General features: G+C 45.0%; 2 protein-coding genes across 2 annotated transcripts; both read left to right on the forward strand.

Moving 5' to 3' along the window:
- The first annotated feature begins 741 nt into the window (after positions 1–741).
- On the forward strand, positions 742–17784 carry LOC135466827 (retinol dehydrogenase 11-like). Its single transcript, XM_064744542.1, has 7 exons — positions 742–820; positions 5219–5377; positions 6441–6694; positions 9152–9227; positions 12227–12412; positions 13580–13674; positions 16712–17784. Exons 2-7 carry the CDS (start codon positions 5236–5238, stop codon positions 16889–16891), a joined length of 933 nt encoding a protein of 310 aa, XP_064600612.1. The 5' UTR covers positions 742–820; positions 5219–5235; the 3' UTR covers positions 16892–17784.
- LOC135469300 (DNA-directed RNA polymerase II subunit RPB1-like) lies at positions 9240–10739 on the forward strand. The gene has a single exon (XM_064747916.1). It carries the CDS (start codon positions 9642–9644, stop codon positions 10737–10739), a length of 1098 nt encoding a protein of 365 aa, XP_064603986.1. The 5' UTR covers positions 9240–9641.
- Positions 17785–18704: the final 920 nt, after the last annotated feature.

Genomic DNA, 18704 nt, shown 5'->3' on the forward strand with positions numbered 1-18704 from the left:
AAAAAATCTTCACCAAAAATTATCAAATAAATGCGTGCATCATGTTTTTATGAGTGTTCACACTTTTGTGGTGTGCCGCCCAAGGTGTACGTCAACAAGTGACTACCCAGTGGTGGTCAGCGTTCAGGTGTCGGCACAGTTGTTTTGGCGAACGCCACCAACGCGCTGTGGCTTAGCAGATGAACCAGTTCATCAATCTGGTCGTCTGCTACCCCTTACATCCACTACAACCTGGCCACATTTTCTTCATCAGTATCATTGTATGTATGAGTAGGCTTACACCACATTCTGCTTATCTGTCAAGGTAGAAAGCACCAGATGGTCATAGTCTACTGGTGAGATCACTTCAGCTTTCACCATTGTCCCAGCAAATACCATGCATAGCTATTTTAGAATCAGCCATCAAAGTTCTAAACGTTAAACACACAGGCCACCCCTCGAAAATGCAGATTTAGTTACTCTGCATATATGTACAAGGCTAGACACCATGTAGCCATGAACTGACGGACAATGTTGGGATGTTGTCGTGTGCCAGTCCCCTAACGCAGATGTGAAGCCTTTAGGATGGCCACTATAAACATAATGTTTTGTTGATGCATATAGCGTTGCCTGTTGTCATGCCGGCAGCAGCTGGGCATGGTCACACTTTTGGTGATGTTTTTCTTTACCATCGAAACGGTGATTGCCTGAAAGCTGTCACCCTCCCGTCCAAGCGATCCGGTTTCATAAGGATGCCTTTATGAACATACCCGACGGCGCTGATTACATATAACGTCTCTCCTCGCCTGAACCAGACTGCAGTAAAACTGGCTATACAAAGGTAAATGTGGACTCCGGGGGTCAGGAAAGCTTGTCCAAGGTAAAGCTGAGTATGTACAGGTGAATATCGGCCACGGAGTTGAAGGCTTGTCTAAGGTAAAGCTGGGTATATACAGGTGTGTGCACCAAGGAGTTGACGGCTTGTCTAACGTAAAGCTGCGTATGTACAGATAAATGTGGACTACGGAGTTGAGGAGGGCTTGTATAAGGTAAAGCTGGGTATGTACAGGTGAATGTAGACTACGAAGTTGAGGAAGGCTTGTCTAAGGTAAGGCTAAGTATGTACAGATGAGTGTGGACTACGGAGTTGAGGAAGGCTTGTCTAAGGTAAAGCTGAGTATGTACAGGTGAGTGTGGACTACGGAATTGAGGACACTTTGTCCAAGGTAAAGCTGAGTATGTACAGGTGCGTGTGGACTAAGAAGTTGAGGAAGGCTTGTCTAAGGTAAAGCTGGTTATATATAGGTGGTTGTGGAGTTTGGAGTTGTAGAAAACTTGTCAAAAGTAAAGTCCACCCCTAACCCTCAGCCCCTCCAACGCCTCCCCTTTCCCACCCGCCACCCACAATACTCACTACAGTTAAGAACTTATTACTGCTCATTCATAAGCAACCTCTGGGAGAACTACAAGTTTAGTTGCACTGCTTGTCTGGATAGGCCTCGGCCAGCGGCCACTGTTACTGTGAACGGATGGATGGTGGTGATGTGTTGATGATTGCGTTTGGGGTGGCCAGTATAAACATCATATGGATTGTTGATGCTGACAACAGCTTGGCATGGTCCTATTTTGCTTTACATGTTGACGATGTTTTTGTTTAGCACCGGAATGGCGCTATACCTAGCAGTTCTATTCATCTGAGGTCAACATATCGACCACGGGAGACTCGACGCTTCAACAGTCTTCTGGGTTATATACAGTTCGTTGTGGTCATCAGAGATGAGCAAAGTCTCTCTAATGTAAAACTGGGTATATACAGGTGGTTGTGGACACCAGAGGTGAGCAAAACTTTTCTAATGTAAAACTGGATATATACAATGGTTGTGGACTGCAGAGGTGAGCAAAACTTTTCTAATATATACAACGGTTGTGGACTGCAGAGGTGAGCAAAACTTTTCTAATATATACAACGGTTGTGGACTGCAGAGGTGAGCAAAACTTTTCTAATGTAAAACTGGGTATATACAGGTGGTTGTGGACGGCAGTTGTGTGCAAAACTCTTCTACTGTAAAACTGGGTATATACAGGTAAGTGTGGACTGGAGACGTTAGCAAAACTTTTCTTATGTAAAACTGGGTATATTCAGTGGTTGTGGACTGCAGAGGTGAGCAAAACTTTTCTAATGTAAAACTGGGTATATACAGGTGGTTGTGGACTACAGAGGTGAGCAAAACTTTTCTAATGTAAAACTGGTTATATACAGGTGATTGTGGACTCCAGAAGTAAGGAAATTTTGACAATGGCAAAACTAGGTATGTACAGGTAAGTGTGGACTGCAGAAATAAGGAAATCTTGTCTACGGCAAAACTGGGTATGTACAGGTAAGTGTGGACTGCAGAAGTAAGGATTTTGTGGAGCTGGGGAAAACTTGCATGTGGTAAGGCTGGATGTACACAGGTAAGTGTGGAGCTGGAGAAAACTTGTCTGTGGTAAGGCTGGGTGTACACCGGCGAGTGTGGAGAAAACTTGCCTGTGGCAAGGCTGGGTGTACACAGGTGATAGTGGAGTGTGGAGCTGGAGAAAACTTGTTTACGGTAAGGTTGAGTGTAAACAATAAAGTATGGAACTGCAGAAAACTTGCATGTGGTAAGGCTGGATGTACACAGGTGAGTATGGAGCTGGAGAAAACTTGTCTGTGGTAAGGCTGGGTGTACACCGGTGAGTGTGGAGCTGGAGAAAACTTGCATGTGGTAAGGCTGGATGTACACAGGTAAGTGTGGAGCTGGAGAAAACTTGTCTGTGGTAAGGCTGGGTGTACACCGGCGAGTGTGGAGAAAACATGTCTGTGGCAAGGCTGGGTGTACACAGGTGATAGTAGAGTGTAGAGCTGGAGAAAACTTGTCTACGGTAAGGTTGAGTGTAAACAGTAAAGTATAGAGCTGCAGAAAACTTGCATGTGGTAAGGCTGGATGTACACAGGTGAGTGTGGAGCTGGAGAAAACTTGTCTGTGGTAAGACTCAGTATACACAGGTAAATGTGGAGCTGGAGAAAACGTGTCCGTGGTAAGGCTGGGTGTACACTGAGTGTGGAGTGAGGAGCAGGAGAAAACGTTTCTGGTAAGGTTGGGTGTACGCAGGTGATAGTAGAGTGTGGAGCTGGAGAAAACTTGTCTACGGTAAGGTTGAGTGTAAACAGTTAAGTATGGAGCTGCAGAAAGCTTGCATGTGGTAAGGCTGGGTGTACACAGGTGAGTGTGGAGAAAACTTGTCTGTTGGAAGGCTGGGTGTACACAGTTGAGTGTGGAGAAAACTTGTCTGTTGGAAGGCTGGGTGTACACAGTTGAGTGTGGAGAAAACTTGTCTGTTGGAAGGCTGGGTGTACACAGTTGAGTGTGGAGAAAACTTGTCTGTTGGAAGGCTGGGTGTACACAGGTGAGTGTGGAGAAAACTTGTCTGTTGGAAGGCTGGGTGTACACAGTTGAGTGTGGAGAAAACTTGTCTGTTGGAAGGCTGGGTGTACACAGCTGAGTGTGAATATAGTCTGGTATATAACAATAATACTATTTTAGATCTGTGTTTCAGATGATTCAACACGTCATTCTAAGTAACTCTAGATCAATGATGTCTAATAAATTACAATTTACATTACTGTATTTTTTAACGTGATTCTTCTTAAGCCAATAGTACAAGGGGTTGTGTATGTATGAACAGTTAGAAACAAAACCCTAACTGAGGTAAACTGACAAGAGGCCGTAGTTCACCAGTTACATGTGACTATATACCGTTTATGACTGTCGTCGCAGCTCTGGTTTTACATTTTCTTGCTGTAGTCGCTCATAGTTTTATGCCGTCTGGAAGTCGGGAGATCTGGGATCAAATCCGCGTCGAAAGGGCCTCCGTGGCTCAGTTGGTTAGTGCGCTAGCGCAGCGTAATGACCCAGAAGCCTCTTACCAATGCGGTCGCTGTGAGTTGAAGTCCAGCTCATGCTGACTTCCTCTCCGGCCGTAAGTTGGAAAGTCTGCCATCAACATGCGGATGGTCGTGGGTTTTCCCCAGGCTCTACCCGGTTTCCTCCCACCATAATGCTGGCCGCCGTCATATAAGCGAAATATTCTTGAGTACGGCGTAAAGCACCAATCAAATAAATAAATAAATCCGCGTCGATTCGTACCCAAGATTTTAAAATGGTACTTGTTGCTGCCTCGTCTGGTGTCTTTCACTTTAATGGCAACAGCAGTACTGTAGGAAAATATGCACACACACCTAACCACTCCTCTTGGTCAATTTTCAATTGAAGCACGGTAGCAAAGTGTTTGTTTTACTGCCGCTCCAAATCAAATGTTGACATGTGTTTTATGTTTCAGTGTCGCTTTGCATCGCAATGTTGCCATGTGTGTTCTGTGTTTCAGTGCCACTCCATATCGCAATGTTGCCATGTATATGCTGTTTCATTGCCTCTCCGCATATCATTGTTGCCATGTGTGTGTTCTTTGTTTTACTGCCTCTCCGCTTCGCAATGTTATGATATCTGTTCTTAGCTGTGCTGCCGCTCACAATGTTGCCATTTGTTCGATGTTTCAGTGCCGCTTCGCATCTTGATGTTGGCATGTGTGTGTTGTTTGTTTTACAGCCTAACCGCTTCGCAATGTTGTGATATGTTTTCTTAGCTGTGCTGCCGCTCCGCATCACAATGTTGCCATGTGTGGTTTGTGTTTCAGTGCCGCTCCGCATCGCCATGTAGCCATGTGTGTTCTTTGCTTTATTGCCGCTCTGCATTGTAATGTTGCCATATGTCCTGCATTTCATTTGCCGCTCCGCATCCCAATGATGCCATGTGTTCTGTTTTTTGCTGCTGCTGTGTTCTGTGTTTTACTGCCGCTCCGCATCTCAATGTTGCCATGTGTTTCAATGCTGCTGTGGTCTGTGTTTTACTGCCACTCCGTATAACAATGTAGCCATGTGTGTTCTGTATTTCAGTGCCGTTCCGTATCACAATGTAGCCATGTGTGTGTTGCGTTTCAGTGCGGTTTCGTATCACAATGTAGTCATGTGTGTTCTTGTTTCAGTGCCGTTCCCTATCACAATGTAGCCATGTGTGTTCTTGTTTCAGTGCCGTTCCCTATCACAATGTAGCCATGTGTGTTCTTGTTTCAGTGCCACTCTGTATCACAATGTAGCCATGTGTGTTCTTGTTTCAGTGCCGTTCCGTATCACAATGTAGCCCTGTGTGTTGTGTTTCAGTGCCGCTACGCATAACAATGTTGCCATGTGTTTACGCTGCTGTCGTCCTGGCGAGTCTTGCTGGCATTTTAAAGATTTACCTCAAGTTGACAACAGGTGTTTGTAAAAGCACAAAAAGCTTGGAAGGCAAAACGGCCTTGGTGACTGGAGCCAGTAGAGGTACGGTATTCGTATACCACAAATTGGGCTATTATTTAGAGGTTTCAGTCCTTGCCTGCCCTAATAATCGGAGCAGTCCTAATCTACAACAGCTTGCTCTACGTACAACACAGCAGTATTCAGTTCTTAACTAGAAACACTGAAACCTTCTAGTGCAGGTGCAGCATTCTTTTTCACCAGTTTGGCCTACGTAGCACTCGAAAGTATTCATTCCTTTACCAATCTAAGCTACAGGTGCCAGGTATGGTACAGGTGCCAGGTATGGTACAGGTGCCAGGTATGGTGTATAGGTATGGTATTCCTTTAACAGACTGGCCTACGTACAAGGATCCATTCCTAAACCGTCCTGCTATAGGCACCAGTATAGATGTCGCACTGTTTACCAAAGGCTGGCCTACTCACCAGGATCTATTCCTTAACCGTTCTGGCCATATTAGTGTAATATAGTTACAGCACTGAAGTTCACAATTTAGTTTGATACATGGCTGAAGTTTGCTGTTCTGGAAACTAGAAAAAAATTATTTTATAACTATTATCTTAGGAAAGACGTGCACAAGATGTAGTTGATTGAAAGACATAAGTTTGCATAAAGTAAAAGTTGATGTTCGTTAGTGTAATGTTAATACCGGCGATTACAAAGTTAATGATAGTGAATAGAACATCATTACTGATAAAGTACAAGTGAATATATAGTTGATACTAGTGAACATAAAGTTCAGCGTGAAAAATGTAAAATTCATGGTAATGAATGTATGGCTAATGCTGTTGAGGGTAACGATAATGAAAAGTGTTTCTACTGAATGTATTACTAATGCTATTAGGTGTAAAGACAATGCTGATGAATGAAAAGTTAAGGCTAGCCAGTGTAGAGCTGGCAAGCAGCCGCGTACTGTTAATGTTATCACCACTCGTCTTTATCGGCATCTAAAAGGCTAGTGAATGAAGAGCTCATAAGCGGCCATCTAGTGTCAGCCCTAACTCTCAACACCAAACCACCTGCTCGTCTTTATCGGCCTCTAATATATGTTGACTTATTTGATTTATTTTCAATATTTTTCGTTAGGAATAGGATATCAAACCGCTCTGGCCTTGGCCCGGCGCAAAGCTCGAGTCATCATGGCGTGTCTCAGTAAGAGGTCAGGGGAAAGTGCCCAAGCCAGCATAATACGAGATAGCGGCAATCAGCACGTCGTGCTGAAGATCGTGGACCTGTCCTCCCTGAGATCCGTGCGAAACTTTGCTGACAGTGTTATTAGGACAGAGAATCGTCTGGACATCCTGGTGAACAACGCAGGAACAAGTGGTAAGATAACAGCGGCAAAATCAGTATAAACAAGATAGTGTCTTCTTTCTGTTGCAGATGTTGGAATGTCCAAGGAAGCAGTGTTTTTCTCCTCCAGTGTATGAATTCCTTGCACAAGTCGGTTTTGGTGTGGGTCGGACAAAAGCGGGAATAACTTGAGTGAACAGTGACAGCCATTGCGGCACAATGCGGGAATGGCTTGAGTGAACAGTGACAGCCATTGCGGCACAATGCGGGAATGGCTTGAGTGAACAGTGACAGCCATTGCGGCACAATGCGGGAATGGCTCGGGTGAAAAAACCCACAGTAACAAATAATAGTATAACACCTGGAAATAACATCATTGATTTACTTTATTGTTGCTTAATGCCACTCTCAACAACTGCTCACTTATACAATGACGGTCTGTTTTATGGGTGGAGGAAACAGGAGTGCCGGGGTTAAACCACTGGCCTTTGGCAACCTTCCCACGTGACGTTCAAAATGACGTTGAGTTGTCATCAATGAGTGGTAGGCTGTACACAAGGTCCTATGGTTGAGCGTCATCAGTGGATGGCAGGCTATACACATGGCCCTAGGGTTGAGCGTCATCAATGGACCGTAGGCTGTACACAAGGCCCTATGGTTGAGCGTCATCAGTGGATGGCAGGCTATACACATGGCCCTATGGTTGAGCGTCATCAATGGATGGTAGGCTGTACACATGGCCCTATGGTTGAGCGTCATCAATGGATTATAGGCTGTACACATGGCCCTATGGTTGAGCGTCATCAATGGATGGTAGGCTATACACATGGCCCTATGGTTGAGCGTCATCAATGGATGGTAGACACTACACAAGGCCTTATGGTTGAGCGTCATCAGTGGATGGCAGGCTATACACATGGCCCTATGGTTGAGCGTCATCAATGGATAGTAGGTTGTTCACAAGGCCTTTTGGTTGAGTGTCATCAATGGACGGTAGGCTGTACACATGGCTTTATGGTTGAACGTCATGAATGGACAGTAGGCTATGCACAAGGCCTTATAGTTGAGCGTGATGAATGGATGGCAGACTGTATACATGGCCCTGTGGTTGAGCGTCATCAGTGGATGGTAGGCTATACACACGGCCTTATGGTTGAGCGTCATCAATGGGTGGTAGACTGTACACAAGGCTTTATGGTTGAGCGTCATGAACGGATGGTAGACACTACACAAGGCCTTATGGTTGAGCGTCATGAATGGATGGTAGGCTGTACCCATGGTCACATGGTTGAGCGTCATCAATTAATGGTAGGCTATACACAAGGCCTTATGGTTGAGCGTCATCAATGGGTGGTAGGCTATACACACGGCCTTATGGTTGAGCGTCATCAATGGATGGTAGGCTGTACACATGGCCCCATGGTTGAGCGTCATCAATGGATGATAGGCTGTACACAAGGCTTTATGGTTGAGCGTCATCAATGGATGGTAGGCTGTACACAAGGCTTTATGGTTGAGCGTCATCAATGGATGGTAGGCTGTACACATGGCTTACGGTTGAGCGTCATCAATGGATGGTAGGCTATACACACGGCCTTATGGTTGACCGTCATCAATGGATGGTAGACTGTACACAAGGCCTTATGGTTGAGCGTCATGAACGGATGGTAGACACTACACAAGGCCTTTTAGTTGAGCATCATGAATGGACAGCAGGCTGTACACATGACCTATGGTTGAGCGTCATCAATGGACGGTAGACTGTACACAAGGCCCTATGTTTGAGCGTCATCAATGGATGATAGGCTGTACACATGGCCTTAAGGTTGAGCGTCATCAATTAATGGTACGCTATACACAAGGTCTTATGGTTGAGCGCCATCAATGGATGGTAGGCTGTACACATGGTCTTATGGTTGAGCGTCTTTAATGGACCGTACGCTATACATAAGGCCTTATGGTTGAGCGCCATCAATGGATGGTAGGCTGTACACATTGCCTTATGGTTGAGCGTCATCACTGGATCGTAGGCTGTACACACGGCCTTTCGGTTGAGCGTCATCAATGCATGGTAGGCTGTACACATGGCCCTATGGTTGAGCGTCTTTAATGGACCGTAGGCTGTTACATCTGACTGCAGCACACATCTCTGACTACATTTCATTGCATACCACATCACTGTGACACACAGATCGCTTTGACACACAAATCGTTGTATTGCACGGACAGACCGCTCTATTGCACGGAACGCTGTGTAGCACGGATCGCTGTGTTGCACGGACCGCTGTATTGGACGGACCGCTGTATTGGACGGACCGCTGTGTTGCACGGACCGCTGTGTTGCACGGACCGCTGTGTTGGACGGACCGTTGTGTTGGACGGACCGCTGTGTTGCACTTACCGCTGTGTTGCACGGACCGCTGTATTGGACGGACCGCTGTATTGGACGGACCGCTCTGTCATTCTGCAGATCATTCTTGTATTTTACAGAGTTTTCCGACAAGTTGACTGAGGACGGGCTGGACTTCACTTACGCCACAAATTACCTCGGCCCCTTCCTAATGACAAATCTGTTGCTAGGTGAGTTACTCCATAAAATATTCTCAATATATTCCACCTGTCGTAGCTAGTGCTGGCTTCCTCTCCGGCCGTAAGTGGGAAGGTATTCCACCTGTCGTAGCTAGTACTGGCTTCCTCTCCGGCCGTAAGTGGGAAGGTATTCCAGTAACCTACGGAGGGGCGTGGGTTTCCCCCCGGGTTCTACCCAGTTTTCTCCCACCATAATGCTGGCCGCTGTCGTATAAAAGAAATAGTATTAAACGTAAAAATACCAATCAAAATAAAATAAAATCCACCTGTCGTAACCACTATACAGTCTTCTGAATATATTCCACCTGCCGTCACCACCAGTTTTCTGAATATATTCCACCTGCCGTCACCACTATACAGTTTTCTGCATATATTCCACCTATCGTCACCACTATAGTCTTCTGAATGTATTCCACCTGCCGTCGCCACTATAGTTTTCAAAATATCTTCCACATGCTGTCACCACTATACAATCCTCTGAATGTATTCCACCTGTCGTCACCACTATACAATCCTCTGAATGTATTCCACCTGTCGTCACCACTATACAATCCTCTGAATGTATTCCACCTGTCGTCACCACTATACAATCCTCTGAATGTATTCCACCTGTCGTCACCACTATATAATCTTCTGAATATATTCCACCTGTCGTCACCACTATACAATCCTTTGAATGTATTCCATCTGTCGTCACCACTATACAATCTTCTGAATGTATTCCACCTGCCGTCACCACTATACAATCCTCTGAATGTATTCCACCTGCCGTCACCACTATACAATCCTCTGAATATATTCCACCTGTCCTCACCACTATACAATCCTCTGAATGTATTCCATCTGTCGTCACCACTATACAATCTTCTGAATGTATTCCACCTGCCGTCACCACTATACAATCCTCTGAATGTATTCCACCTGTCGTCACCACTATACAATCCTCTGAATGTATTCCACCTGTCGTCACCACTATATAATCTTCTGAATATATTCCACCTGTCGTCACCACTATACAATCCTTTGAATGTATTCCATCTGTCGTCACCACTATACAATCTTCTGAATGTATTCCACCTGTCGTCACCACTATATAATCTTCTGAATATATTCCACCTGTCGTCACCACTATACAATCCTTTGAATGTATTCCATCTGTCGTCACCACTATACAATCTTCTGAATGTATTCCACCTGCCGTCACCACTATACAATCCTCTGAATGTATTCCACCTGCCGTCACCACTATACAATCCTCTGAATATATTCCACCTGTCCTCACCACTATACAATCCTCTGAATGTATTCCACCTGCCGTCACCACTATATAATCCTCTGAATGTATTCCACCTGCCGTCACCACTATACCATCCTCTGAATGTATTCCACCTGTCGTCACCAGTATATAATCTTCTGAATGTATTCCACCTGTCGTCACCACTATACAATCCTCTGAATGTATTCCACCTGTCGTCACCACTATACAATCTTCTGAACAGATGAAATACATTCAGAAGACTATAGTGGTGACGACAGGTGCACTCTTCTACACTCTTCTGAATGCATTCTTATTTGTTCTAACCAGTATGCAGTCTTTTGAATGTATTCCATGTGTGCTAGCCGCTGTAGAATCTTCTGAATGTATTCCACCTGTCGTAACCACTATGCAGTCTTCTGAATATATTTAACCTGCCGTCACCACTATACAATCTGAATATATTCCACCTGTACTAACCACTATACAATTTTATGAATGCATTTCACCTGGCGTCACCACTATACACTCTTCTGAATATATTCCAGCCCGTCGTCACCACTATACAGTCTTATTATATATATATTTCACCTGTGGTAAGCACTATACACTCTTCTGAATGTATTCTTATTTGTTCTAACCAGTATGCAGTCTTTTGAATGTATTCCATGTGTGCTAGCCGCTGTAGAATCTTCTGAATGTATTCCACCTGTCGTAACCACTATGCAGTCTTCTGAATATATTCCAACTGTCGCCACCACTATACACTCTTCTGAATATATTTCAGCTGTCGTCACCAGTATACAGTCTTCTGAATATATTCCACCTGTCGTAACCACTATACAATCTTAATGTATTCCACCTGCCGTCACCACTATACAATCTTATGAATATATTCCAGCTGTCGTCGCCACTATACTGTCTTCTGAATATATTTCACCTGTCGTCACCACTATACAATCTTCTGAATGTATTCCACATCTCGTAACCACTATACAATCTTATGAATATATTCCCAGCGTTCGTAACCAACATACGGTGTATTGAATGTATTCCATCTGTCGTAACCAGCACACAGTGTACTGAATGTATTCCATCTGTCGTAACCACCATACCACCGTCTGTATATATTCGATATTTATAAGCATAATACAACATTCGGAACATCTACATGTAATGTACAACATTCTGAACACACTGAAAGGATTCGGCCTGTGATAATCATTATACAATGATATTTGGAATGGATTCTGCCTGTGGTTGGTCCGCTACGTCACAACGTCCAGAAATGAAGTCCATCTTCGCCGTAACAGATGCCGGCGTAAATGTACAGACCTGGCCTGGCAGTCATAGTTTGGAACTTTGTCACTGGAATCAGAGCGGACGTAAATATACATACCTGGCGTGACAGTCACAGTTTGTAATTCTGTTTCCTTAATGCATAAGCATTTCGTTAACCATAATGCAAGTCACCGTCGTATTAATGAATTATTGAGTACGACGTAAAACATCAATCAAATAAATAATTCTGATAGTCACATTTGGAATTCTGTCACTAGAAACATAGCGTACGTAAATATACAGAGCTGGTGTGACAGTCACAGTTTGCAATTCTGTCAATGGAAACATAGCGGAGAACTCGCTACCATTCGCTACCATACCCTTTTTGTTGTTGTTTCGTCGCATACTTATGTTACGCGGCGCATTTTTACGGCTCAGTTTTGTTACACTTCAGATCTGCTCCAAAAATCCTCGCCAAGTCGCATAGTTTGCCTTACTTCATCGGCCCACGTGGTTGGTAAGATAGACTTTGAGAAGCTGAAGGTGGGCAAAAGCGTAAACTCCGGAAGGGTATACTGTGACACGAAACTGGCCATCATACTCTTCACGAGGAAACTTGCCAAGGAACTGGCCGGCTCGGGTAAGTCATGCTGTGATGTCCGTGTCATCTACTGTAATAACTAGTAACACAGCTATTGTAATGCCCCTAGTAACACAACTTCTGTAATGACCCTCGTAAAAACGGCTACTGTGAAGACCCTAGTAACACAGCTTGTGTAATGACCCTAGTAACATTATTGTAATGATCCTAGTAAAACGCCTATTGCAATGATCCTAGTAAAAGAGTTATTGTAATGATCCTAGTAAAATAGTTATTGTAATGATCCTAGTAAAACGGCTATTGTAACGACTAGTACCACGGCTATTAAGACCCTAGTAACACAGCTACTGTAATGACCGTAGTAACTTGGCTACTATACGGATCCTAGTAACACGGCTATTGTAATGATCCTAGTACCACAGCTACTGTAATGACAGCAGTAACACAGGTATTGTAATGATCATAGTGACACAGGCATTAAGCTACTGTAATGACCGCAGTAACACAGGTATTGTAATGACCATAGTGACACAGGCATTAAGCTACTGTATTGACTGCAGTAACACAGGTATTGTAATGACCATAGTGACACAGGCATTAAGCTACTGTAATGACCGCAGTAACACAGGTATTGTAATGACCATAGTGACACAGGCATTAAGCTACTGTAATGACTGCAGTAACACAGGTATTGTAATGACCATAGTGACACGGGCATTAAGCTACTGTAATGACCGCAGTAACACAGGTATTGTAATGACCATAGTGACACAGGCATAAAGCTACTGTAATGACCGCAGTAACACAGGTATTGTAATGACCATAGTGACACAAGCATTAAGCTACTGTAATGATTGCAGTAACACAGGTATTGTAATGACCATAGTGACACAGGCATTAAGCTACTGTAATGACCGCAGTAACACAGGTATTGTAATGACCATAGTGACACAAGCATTAAGCTACTGTAATGATTGCAGTAACACAGGTATTGTAATGACCATAGTGACACAGGCATTAAGCTACTGTAATGACCGCAGTAACACAGGTATTGTAATGACCATAGTGACACAGGCATTAAGCTACGGTAATGACCCTAGTAATACAGCTATTGCAGTGACCCTAATAACACGACTACTGTAATGACTATAGCAACATGGCTATACCCATAACTGGGTCATGACGTAATAAACGTTTGATTGACAGGTGTGACGGTCAACAGTGTTAATCCGGGAAGCGTAAAAACTGATCTCACACGCAAACATCCGATCATCTACACTCTTGGATATTTCTTTTTCAAGGTAAGCAATGTTAATGGTTTAGGTGAATCACGGATAGCAACTTAAGGATAAAGTCATAGCTCACCTGTTGTAGGAGCCAGTAATTACAAAGTTGATGTTCACTCATTCTACCCTTCAGTTTCCCAGCAAAATCAACAAACCCACGACCCTTGTGAGGTTTCGTGCCATAATCAGACCCAGCACGAGATGGTTTATGTAGTGTTTTAAGAACCTGTCACAAACTTTACAGCCGACAAGAGCGGAGTTAGAACATTCGGTAAATACTCGTCACACATCCTGTATGCGCTGGGTTTGAGCGGTCGACACAAAGTAGGTGAATGTAATATCTGACGAAAATCACCTTAGACTGCGTAGACTAGAATACAGGACGGACTTAGAGGCGACCATCTGTATCAAGCGTAAGAGGGTTCCACACTACATTAGGCCGCCACTTGCTAATTGTACTAACCTGTACTAATTAGACCATCGCTTGCTGCCCGGAATATTGCACGCCTGTACTAATTAGGCCGCCACTTTCTGCCCAAAACATAGCATACCTGTACTAATTAGGCGGCCACTCTCTGCCCAAAACATTGCATACCTATACTAATTAGGCCGTCACTTGCTGACCAGAACATTGCATTCCTGTACTAATTAGGCCACCACTTGCTGCCTAGAACACAGAATGCCTGTACTAATAAGGCCGTCACTTGCTGCCTAGAACATTACATACCTGTACTAATTAGACCGCCACTTTCTGCCCAAAGCATAGCATACCTGTACTAATTAGGCCGCCACTTTCTGCCCAAAACATAGCATACCTGTACTAATTAGGCCGCCACTTTCTGCCAACAACATTGCATACCGGTAGTAATTAGGCTGCCACTTGCTGCTCAAAACATTGCATACCTGTAGTAATTAGGCCGTCACTTGCTGCCTAGAACATTACATACCTGTACTAATTAGACCGCCACTTTCTGCCCAAAGCATAGCATACCTGTACTAATTAGGCCGCCACTTTCTGCCCAAAACATAGCATACCTGTACTAATTAGGCCGCCACTTTCTGCCAACAACATTGCATACCGGTAGTAATTAGGCTGCCACTTGCTGCCCAAAACATTGCATACCTGTAGTAATTAGGCCGTCACTTGCTGCCCGGAATATTGCATTCCTGTACTAATTAGACCTCCACTTGCTGCCTAGAACACATAACGCTTGTACTAATTAGGCCGCCAATTGCTGCCCAGAACACAGAATACCTGCACTAATTAGGCCGCCACTTTCTGTTCAGAACATTGCATACCTGTACTAATTAGGGCGCCAATTGCTGCCCGGAACATTGCATATCTGTACTAATTAGGCCGCCACTTACTGCCCGGAACATTGCATACCAGTACTAATTGGGTCGCCACTTTCTGTCCGGAACATTGCATACCTGTTCTAATTAGGCTGCCACTTTCTGCCCGGAACATTGCATACATGTATTAATTAAGCCACCACTTTCTACCCAGAACATTGCATACCTGTACTACGACGAATTTTTGAGAGAGCTACAGATGGTCACCCTCAGGGCTTGGCATGTATTCTGGTACAGATGGTCACCCTCAGGGCTTGGCATGTACTCGGGTACAGATGGTCACCCTCAGGGCTTGGCATGTATTCTGGTACATATGGTCACCCTCAGGGCTTGGCATGTATTCTGGTACAAATGGTCACCCTCAGGGCTTGGCATGTATTCTGGTACATATGGTCACCCTCAGGGCTTGGCATGTATTCGGGTACATATGGTCACCCTCAGGGCTTGGCATGTATTCTGGTACAAATGGTCACCCTCAGGGCTTGGCATGTATTCTGGTACAGATGGTCACCCTCAGGGCTTGGCATGTATTCTGGTACAGATGGTCACCCTCAGGGCTTGGCATGTATTCTGGTACAAATGGTCACCCTCAGGGCTTGGCATGTATTCGGGTACAGATGGTCACCCTCAGGGCTTGGCATGTATTCGGGTACAGATGGTCACCCTCAGGGCTTGGCATGTACTCGGGTACAGATGGTCACCCTCAGGGCTTGGCATGTATTCTGGTACAAATGGTCACCCTCAGGGCTTGGCATGTATTCTGGTACAGATGGTCACCCTCAGGGCTTGGCATGTATTCTGGTACAGATGGTCACCCTCAGGGCTTGGCATGTATTCTGGTACAAATGGTCACCCTCAGGGCTTGGCATGTATTCTGGTACAGATGGTCACCCTCAGGGCTTGGCATGTATTCTGGTACAAATGTTCACCCTCAGGGCTTGGCATGTATTCTGGTACATATGGTCACCCTCAGGGCTTGGCATGTATTCTGGTACAGATGGTCACCCTCAGGGCTTGGCATGTATTCTGGTACAGATGGTCACCCTCAGGGCTTGGCATGTATTCTGGTACATATGGTCACCCTCAGGGCTTGGCATGTATTCTGGTACAGATGGTCACCCTCAGGGCTTGGCATGTATTCTGGTACAGATGGTCACCCTCAGGGCTTGGCATGTATTCTGGTACAGATGGTCACCCTCAGGGCTTGGCATGTATTCTGGTAGATATTCCAGATTAAATCAGATGTTAAACCAGCATATTATAAAAATGCAAACATGTTTATGTTGTGTTTCGGGGATGGGGTGGGATGGGAGGGTGCTAGTCGCTTCTCACCACGCCGACCGCTGTGAGTTCATTGTCCAGCTCATTTCATACTGGCCACCATGGAAAAAGTGAAATGCTGCGGCGAAATCCCCATTTAAACAACTAATTTTATTTCGGATGCCTAGCCATGCCTTCCCATGCCATCCCGTGCCTTCCCATGTCTAGCCATGCCTTCCGGTGCCTAGCCATACCATCCCGTGCCTAGCCATGTCTTCCCGCACCTAGCCATACCATCGGATGCCTGGCCGTGCCTAGCCATACAATCCTAGCCTAGCCTAGCCATGCCATGCCATGCTGTACCATTCCATTCCCTCCCATGGCTAACCATGCCAGTGTCGCGCTATACGTTAACCATTATTTCTTGGTCTTGTTTTAGAATCCGGAAGAGGGGGCACAGACGTCCGTCTACTGCGCTGTGAGTGAGGAAGTGGAAGGAATCAGCGGGAAACATTTTGCTGACTGTGCACTTTCTAGCGTATCACGGCATGCTTGTGATGATCACGTCGGCGAGCGACTGTGGAGCGTGAGTCGTAAACTCGTGGGTTTGGAGAAGTAACCGTAAATAGTGGGTGTGAAGATAATTGTATTCTGACCGGACCCAGAGAAGAAAAACTCTAAATTAATGGTGTTGAGAAAGACTTATGATGCCGTGACGTAGATGTAGTGATGCCGTGGTGTAGTGATCCCGTAATGTAGTGATGCCGTGGTGTAGTGATCCCGTAATGTAGTGATGCCGTGGTGTAGTGATCCCGTAATGTAGTGATGCCGTAATGTAGTGATGCTGTGGTGTAGTGATGTAGTTATGTCGAACACTGAATGTTTAATACATTTACTGTAACCTGAAGTGTTGTAAGAACTGTAAGCCTTGTGGGCTAAAATAGCTGCAAACCGGTGTAAACCGCGAGTGCAGACAATAGTTGTAAACCGCGAGTGCTGACAATAGTTGTAAACCGCGAGTGCTGACAATAGTTGTAAACCGCGAGTGCTGACAATAGTTGTAAACCGCGAGTGCTGACAATAGTTGTAAACCGCGAGTGCTGACAATAGTTGTAAACCATGAGTGCTTCCAATAGGAGTAAAGAATCCTATGAATAATGTAAACCCCTTGGCCCAGATTAACAGCGGGAACCAGCTGAACTTGTACCAGAGAAGCTGTAAAGAAACGGAATAAGAAATACAACTATGGTTATACTGTTCATGCAATGGTGTCATTACTGGCATACTTTTCATTAGCACTTGTACATAAACTTCACATTTGTTACTTATTCATAGAAATGTCCTACATGTGTAGATCTTGTCAAATGCACTATAAAAAGTAAAAGCCTGTAATAAACTTGTATCCTGACAATCGGCTGTCCTCCTCGTCTCCTGGCAGGGATTTCCCGGTCACGCCTTATAATACACAACCGTGTGTCAAATAGGGGTTTCTTAGCCAAAAACTCGGGTAGTACATCTATACAATACTGCGTTTCCGATATATCTACTTAACATACATAAACCCGGGCCCTGTCCGGTTTCCTCCCACTATAATGCTGCAGGGGGAGGGGCGGGTGGAGCCGCTTACTTGCCTTCAGTAAGTCGCCTCAAAAAAGTACCACTAGATAGGAGCGGTGGAAATCCGTCCTGGAACAAGGAGGCACACGACATGCACCCTAAAGACTTTTTCGTCGTTAGGTACGACGTTAACCTGCATGTCCAGTAGTACACAACAGTGCGTGTCAGATAGGTCTCTTGTAACCTACACGTCTGGCAATACACAACGTGCGTGTCGGATAGGTCTCCTGTAACCTACATGCCTGCTAGTACACAACAGTGCGTGTCAGATAGGCCTGTAACTTAGACGCCTGGCAATACACAACAGTGCGTGTGAGACAGGTCTGCTGTAACCTACATGTCTGGTAACACACAGCAGTACGTGTCAGATAGGTCTCTTGTAACCTACACGTCTGGCAATACACAACAGTGCGTGTCGGATAGGTCTCCTGTAACCTACATGTCTGCTAGTACACAACAGTGCGTCAGATAGGCCTCCTGTAACCTACAAGTCTGGCAATACACAACATTGCGTGGTTTCCTGTAATATACACAACAGAGTGTGCCAGATAGTTCTCCTGTAATCTACGCGTCTGGTAATGCACAACAGTGCGCGTAAGATGGGTCTCCTGTAACCTACACGTCTGGTGATACACAACAGTGCGTGTCAGGTCTTCTGTAACCTACATGTCTGGTAATACACAACAGAGCGTGTCAGATAGGTCTCGTGTAACCTACACGTGTGGTAATACACAACAGGGTGTGTCAGATAAGTCTCGTGTAACCTACATGTCTAGTAATACACAACAGTGCGTGTCTGATAGGTCTCTTGTAAC

This window comes from Liolophura sinensis, chromosome 6 (assembly GCF_032854445.1).
Source record: "Liolophura sinensis isolate JHLJ2023 chromosome 6, CUHK_Ljap_v2, whole genome shotgun sequence".
Taxonomy (NCBI): domain Eukaryota; kingdom Metazoa; phylum Mollusca; class Polyplacophora; order Chitonida; family Chitonidae; genus Liolophura; species Liolophura sinensis.

Bases quoted from the DNA above. Each gene is read 5' to 3' on its own strand.
- LOC135466827 (XM_064744542.1), top strand. From the start codon at position 5,236: ATGTTGCCATGTGTTTACGCTGCTGTCGTCCTGGCGAGTCTTGCTGGC. The intron at 9,228-12,226 runs GTGAGTTACTCC...GTTACACTTCAG, and splicing joins AATGACAAATCTGTTGCTAG to ATCTGCTCCAAAAATCCTCG. The intron at 12,413-13,579 runs GTAAGTCATGCT...TTTGATTGACAG, and splicing joins CAAGGAACTGGCCGGCTCGG to GTGTGACGGTCAACAGTGTT.
- LOC135469300 (XM_064747916.1), top strand. From the start codon at position 9,642: ATGTATTCCACCTGCCGTCGCCACTATAGTTTTCAAAATATCTTCCAC.